Source organism: Nematolebias whitei, chromosome 18 (assembly GCF_014905685.2).
Source record: "Nematolebias whitei isolate Nwh7 chromosome 18, NemWhi1, whole genome shotgun sequence".
Classification (NCBI taxonomy): domain Eukaryota; kingdom Metazoa; phylum Chordata; class Actinopteri; order Cyprinodontiformes; family Rivulidae; genus Nematolebias; species Nematolebias whitei.
Window position 1 is genome coordinate 29,214,425 of NC_056515.1, and position 7,419 is coordinate 29,221,843.

General features: G+C 39.5%; 1 protein-coding gene across 1 annotated transcript in view; it reads left to right on the plus strand.

Annotated features, from left to right (window-relative positions):
- Window positions 1-3,474: 3,474 nt before the first annotated feature.
- The window catches only part of LOC119424812, a 19,363-nt gene continuing 15,418 nt past the window's right edge, over window positions 3,475-7,419 (plus strand). The window contains exon 1 of the mRNA XM_037692313.1: window positions 3,475-4,930. Coding sequence (XP_037548241.1) covers window positions 3,505-4,930 — 1,426 coding nt within the window. The 5' untranslated portion in view covers window positions 3,475-3,504. The remainder of the gene's footprint in view (window positions 4,931-7,419) is intronic.

Consider the following 7,419-nt stretch of genomic DNA (forward strand, 5'->3'; position numbering starts at 1 on the left):
ATTAAACCGTTCATTTTTAGCTGTAAGTAATAATTTGCCAAAACTTGTCAAATCGGCTTTTAATTTGAAATACTAGAGGAAAAACTTGTAGACTTACTTTTTCAAAGTGAAAGTACAAAAAAATGTGCAAAGCATGATTGTGCATAAACATCATAAACGTGTTTTTGTACATAAATCTACTAAAGTCATGAATCTTACGAGTTTTTTCATTACCGGTACATTCATTACCCGTGCCCCCTTAAAGCAGCTGCACACCTTTGTCTCTTTATGACGGAGAGGCCTGCTTTACATGCTTCATGTAAATTCTAACATCCGACCAGATCAGATGTCGAATGTTTGAGCTTACAGAGCGAGAACGTTCCGTCACAAACGACTGTCGTGGAAAAACAAGGCCCTGTTCTGAGACGGAGATAATAGTTTGAGTACAGTCACAAGCCTCTTCTAAATTGTTTGCTTACTGTTGGAGGCATGAGAGACGGACAAATGGGAAAGGGGGAGGGGGGGGGTCACAAGCCACAGATGCCCTTCATTGCTGCCATTATAACATATCGATCCCAAAATAACACTTTACACGTGTAAGTCTTTTGACTGTTGTGAACCACAAATCTATCAAAATTGACAGTTTAATACCACCATTTATTTCTGCCTTGAAATACTTAAAACTTCCTGTTTTTACTGCCTGAGTGCTCGTCTTTAAACTTCCTGAACTATCAGTGAACAGATTATACAATCGACTTGATTTGTAGATAATACTTTAAGTATTTAAATTGTAAAAAAAAGAAAAAAGTTCAGTAATATAAACTGGCAAAGCAGACTTTCCACTCTAAGGACATCCCTGCGGGTATTGTAATGGCCTTTTTCTGGATAGGCCGGAGCATAAATTCATGGAAATGTTTAAATTTATGCTGGTCTGGTCACTTTGTGAGTTTGAAATGGCTAATCCTGAAGACACAACTGCACATGCAGGCCGAAGACGTTATCGTGATTGCTGGGAGCATCGTGTAACAGGAAGAACAAAGTCACCTCAAATCAACTTTATTCTTGTCTGCCGCCAAAAAACAAAGGTGGGCAATTATGTTAGCAAAAGGTGTCTGTTAGCAAAATACTTCATGAACCACTGGACCAATTGTAATAAAACCTGCGGAAAGTACTTCAGAATAGAGTTCAAAATCTTACTTCTAACCTACAAAGCCCTCAACAACCTAGCTCCATCTTATGTTACCGATCTTATTGTTCCATATTTTCCTAACGGAGCACTTTGCTCTCAGTCTGCAGGTTTACTTGTGGTTCCTAGAGTTTCCAAGAGCATAATGGGAGGTAGAGCTTTCAGTTATCAGGCTCCTCTCTTGAACCAACTTCCAGTTTCTGTCCGTGAGGCTGACATATTGTCCAGTTTTAAGACTGGGCTCAAGACTTTCTTTTTTGATAAATCCTATGCTTGTACCATATTAGCCATAGCTAATACACGATGGCCAATACAAAAATGACTACAACTCTGTGAATTCTAGAGAAATTGACCTAAAATTTGATGTGGTAGTTGCTGAGAGTCATCCACAATACATGGTATACACTGAGTGTGACATCTTACAATATCGCACGAGAATGCCCATAATATTTTTTAAGCTTTGACCAAAACGCCCACAACTCATTTCTCATTTAAGGTGATCTTAGTCTAATATTCTGACATAAAAGATGGCCGGTGATATGCATTCCTTGAAGGAATACTAAGCTTTTAATCTAAACGGCAACTTTCCTATAGACGTGCAGCCAAGAAGGCTGTCAAAAACAAGAGGTGGGGGAAAAATTACAATAAATAATTGTTTTTCTTATTTGAGCTGTGACAAAATCTGGTGTAGTGTATTTTAACAGCTCAAAGAAGATTAGAAGATGTTGTCGACTCGAGGTGCACACATTTTTGCATCTGAAATGAACTTCTGCAGTGCCCCATCAGAAAATCGGACTCTATGGGACGAAACAACGAAAGAATAACCACGTAGCATTTTAATGAACAGAATTCCAATTAAATCTAATTTATGATTAATTTAAATGTTATTTAAACTAAACCACAACCTATTTTAGAGCCTCCCTCTTTATACTCAGTTCTTTGCTTGTGGGCTAAGAATACTCACCCCACATGTCAGTCAGAGGCTGTTGAGCTTTTTTCCTTTTGCTATAATCCCCCTGTACACCATCCATCATGACTGCAGTTAAACTCTGCTCGTCGAACCTTGTGCAAACAACTGAATTTGAATTTAGAGAGAGCTTTCTTTAGATCCGCGTCACCAAAACAATCCTAAACGCTCACAGTCTGAAGGGAGTCACACATCACCACGGCAGTAATGAACAAAGCATGATGGTTCACGAAGCTAAATGAGTGAATGAAGCCACAAATTAGACAAAAATACAGATGAATTTCTACGTTTATAGTTTAAAAGAAATAAAAAGTAACTCGGTGCATATATTTTTGGTTGGGACTTTTTATCTGACCTTGGCACCCAGCAGCTGACCTCTTATCTTGTTTCTTTTTTGGCCTCTTGACTCACTGGCATCAGTCAGACCTGTTTTAATTATAGCCACGGCTACATTCCTTTCTGACACAATAGAGAGACTCTTGGAAGTAAAGTGCAAGCTGTGCATACAGATACATAAAAATAAAAAAAACGGGGAAAAGTTACAGTGAAGCGTGGGAACGTGCTGTTTGATTTGTGTGTATCTTTTCTAATTTGCTGACAGGAAAAAATAGCCATGGGGCAAAAGCTGGAGAGGGTGTCTGAACAGGACGAGGAGTCACAAGATAACTCCGACTGGTCTGAACAAACTGGAGACACGCGGCTGTCAGAGACCGCAGAACCAGAAGACGGCAAACATCCGGACGATGGCAGCTCGGCATCCCGTTGGGGGATTGGTGGGATTAGAGGGTTCAGCGTCAGCAGCCAGGCCACAGGGCAACCGGGGAAGCTCACTGTCACTTCTGCACGTACAGACCCCCAAACTGAGCAGCCAATCAGACCCATGGGTCAGCAGGAACACCTTCTGAACACCAGAGGCGAGTGGGTGGGCAGAGGCAAGGAGAGGATCGCTCAAACTCTTTGGGAGTTTAAAAGAGTCCCGAGCTTCAAGACGAAACAAATTTCTAAGGAAAAGCTCAGCTCTGAAGATAGGGCTGTGGCCTGGAGTGGAGGTAGAGCTATGGGTGATCAGAAAAATCTGAATATATCAATTAAGGATAGTAAGATGGATCCCAAGGGTCTGACAACCTCACACAATCCCAGTAATGAGGAGGACTTTGTGCCGCTGGAAAAAGATGAGACTTGGACGTCATCCCTAGTAGAAAGCAAGAGCAAAAGAGAAGTTGGAAAATCTGATAACTCCCTTGGCAACAAACTTCCACAACCTTCCAGGAATAGTCCTCAAGACAGGATTAATGAAAAGCAACACACAGAGAACTCTGATACTGTAGGAGCATGTGCTAAGAGCTCACTCAGAGACTGTTTGAAGAGGGAAATGGGTCAACATTTGGCTGAAGTGACAGGCAGCAGGTGTCGGCTAAAAGGAGTAAGTCATGCTGCCTGCAGTGAGACAACTGGAACTGGTGGAGGAACGGCAGAGACGGAGGGAACCATTGCTGCTCGCACCAAACAGGAGCTCATGCTGACGCAAAGCAGCCCAAAAGATCAGCAACGAGCAGATCCTGAGAACAAGTTCGCTGGAGTTGTGTCCCGGAGGGCTAAATCAGGGGTCTCCAGATTTTTATCAAACGCCAAACAAGATGACAGCCAGTCTCAACCTCCTTCTTTAGCACCCCAGCTACAAGACGGACACTCGTTTATTCTGGAGCAATGTGAAGACATGCCTTGTCCTCCCCTCACGGGAAACACTGATAGGAAGGTACAGGTCGCCTGCTTGAAGAAGGAGAGCGAGCTTGTTTGCTTCTCTGCTGTCGTCACGCCTCCACCTTCAACTCATCTGTTACCGAAGAACGACATAACCATGGCAAAGGCTACGTCTGCCTCATCAGGTTCCAGCGATGACCTGACGCTGACAGGAAAACCTAAAGTCAAGGGTCCGCCTCCTCCCGTCCCCAAAAAGCCCAAGAACCCTTTTATAAAGCTCAAAACCGCACAGTTAAAGTCTAGTGATGTGCAAAGAAGAGACAAAGATTATCTGCGTTCAGAGGAAAGGGTCAAAAGGAGACACACTTTCCATTTTAACAAGGATCTTCCGCGCAGCAACCCAACGAATCAGGACATGTGCTTGCTGTGGGATGAAAGAGGCACCTACACCATACCAGCCAGCATTCGTCGACTGTCAGCTGACATCAGTGCGTGGGACCATCTGTCTTCTCGGCTTATAGATGATCAATATGGAGATGTGGTTGATTTTGAGTACTGTGAGCGAATGGCAGACCTGTCTCCAGAGGAGGAGCCTCGAAACTTGGACATGCTGCAGAGACGAGTGTTCTTAGACAGACGATCCAAGCGTAAATGGTCATCTCCTCCTGTAAATACTCTCGCCTCCACAGAGACCTTTCCCATCCCTGAGAATGCACCTGATGATGAACCTCAAAGCCTAAAATCTGCCCTTTCAGATCAGAAAGACTCTTCCACCAGCCTCCTATCTGATAAAGTCCAGATTCAAGTCAGTAAAGTTAACCACAGTGACTATGGTCGTCCCAAAGATTACACAAATCACAACCGAGATGTAGGAGGGGGCGGTGAAGTGGGTTCCTACAAGCCTGTGGCAAAAATTGTCAAAGAGACCAACCAAATGCAAAAACAGTTGAGCCGGGTCAGACCCGAGACGGCTAAAGTTCCTGTTCGCTTGGCAGAGCAGGCCCCAAGCGTGACAGTATCCCAAATGAAGAACACCTTTGACATCCCAAAAAAATGCAAGGAGAGACCAGTGGATGTTCAGCCACCTTCAAAGAAAGGTAGGTCCTCAGTCTGGTTCTGTGAGTTTGTAAAAAAAGAGACGATTTCCGACTTAAACACGAGCACAACCAAGCCCTTTCAATGACATCCACTTTGGCTTAGAAATTAAGAATAAGATTGGATTTTGACCTTGATTAAGGCGTTGTAGTCAGATCCACGTTCTGGAAAAGGTAATTTGCCTTTTGTTGCCACTGACTTTTGTCATACTCAAACTTTAAAGGAAATTTGTACCAGAAGACATATTTCATATAGTTTGTGCGAAATTCCAAAGATAATGAAATAATATTCAGGCTTAAGTTATCGTTCTCCTTAGCTTGTGACCAGTACGTTTTCACAAAACTTTTGAAGATGCAAAAAAAATGGCATTTTTATAAAGAAATTTTACCTTTTTGACTTGTTTTTGACATAAACTGATTCAACGGTATTCTCTGCAGACCTTCAAGACACCCACAAAGTTTAGAAACCAGTGTACTGTCCCTTCTAAACTAACTCATAAAACGGTCTAAATGAGAAGTGAAGCATCATCAAATTAACACAGCAAAGGACACAAACATGCAAAACAACTATAAATTGACAGGAGACTATTATAAGAGAGTTACAACCAAACCACAAGACTAACAGCAAACAGACATGGAATAGCTACAAAGACACAATGAACAATCTGAAAGATTGATGGTGCAAAAAACGCAACCCAAATGAGAAAAAGTATGCAAATTCAACAACAAAAATATATTTAAATGTAAAGTTTATAAAGTACTGTATGTGGCATACTGGCAAAATGAGTCACAATGAGAGTTATTTTGTATTGAGTTATTTCTCCATCTTAAACGCTTCAAAATAATTCATAGCTTGTTGAAATTTGACAATTTTACGCTGAGCTAACGATTATGACAAGGCCAGTTTAAAAACTTAAATTTTAACGATCTAGATCATGATCATCATTGGAATTCCAGCCCTAACTATGCTTCATTAACATTATATTATAACAAAGATTATGTAAAGGGATTTCCAAATGGTACAGCAGCCAGCAGAGAAAAATGGTGAATTTAAATATATGTACATAAAACAGGATTATTTTGTTTAAAACTTTGATTTAAAGATGAATTATTAGCTATTTTTGTTGACTGTTTAATGTTCGGGCTGCTGTTTAACACGCCGTGTTATATTATTATTGTTTAGTGTGCATCTTAGATCCTTCTATATGGTTTCTTTTTGTATACTTTATATTAGTTGCTATTTTGGGGTGTAACTGGGACCTTTAGTATACAATTTTGTTCCACCTCATGTACCGCATGTGATGTGAATAACAATAAAGAACCTTGACTGCAAAATGACATGAACATGTGTAGGAGATGAGAGAAATTATATTGTACCAAAAAGACAAAACTATTGTGTTTGTGGTTGTTTTCTGTTCAGGTTAGATTTATTTGTCATGTGCAAAATCAACACAAGGTCAACAATGTAATGAAATGCTTAGGACGAGAAGAACCGTCTGGACTCGCCAAAACAAAAAAAGAAAGAAAACAAGAAATATCAAATCATACAGCAAAAATACTAAAAACATACTAAAAATATATACTACTAACATTATAAGAAAAACATTTACAATATACTCCTAACATACTAAGAAAAACATATTAAAATATACTACTAACATACTAAGAAAAACATATTAAAATATACTACTAACATACTAAGAAAAACATATTAAAATACTACTAACATTCTAAGAAAAACATTTAAAATATACTCTAACATACTAAGAAAAATATTAAAAATACTATAGAAAGAAAACGACAACAAAAAATATTAAATCATGCAGCAAAAATACTAAAAACATACTAAAAATATATACTACTAACATACCAAGAAAAACATTAAATATACTACTAGAAAGAAAAGAACAAGAAATATCAAATCATGCAGCAAAAATACTAAAAACATACTAAAAATATATACTACTAACATACCAAGAAAAACATTAAATATACTACTAACATGCTAAGAAAAACATTATATCTTAGTAATTTTCATCTTTAAATCACTTCTTGGTCTGCTGCATTCATACATCTCCTCCTACGTCTCTGCGTAAGTGCAGCTACGGCGTGCGCTCTCAGGACATTATTACCTGCAGTGTTCCCTCAGTGAGGACTGAACTTGGCAAAAGGGTCTTCTCCTACTCCGCTCATGTTTCTTGGAATATCTTACAAAAAGACCTGAAGCTCTCGACCTTGACCTCTAAGTGGCTTTAAATATCTGTTGGACTCCTGGCAAGGACCAGTGTAGACATGTTCCTGTTTTTAGTTTTCTACATTCACCTTATAATCTAGCTGTTTTTGTTACTTTTTTGAAATTAAATAAAGTTGTTGTTGAACACACATTTTGTGACAACCCTTTCACAAAATAAAATAAAATAAAAAATTTAATACATTTAACTCCAGTGATTGGGTTCCCCAATGAAGTGTGTGTGTGTGTGGGGGGGGGGGGG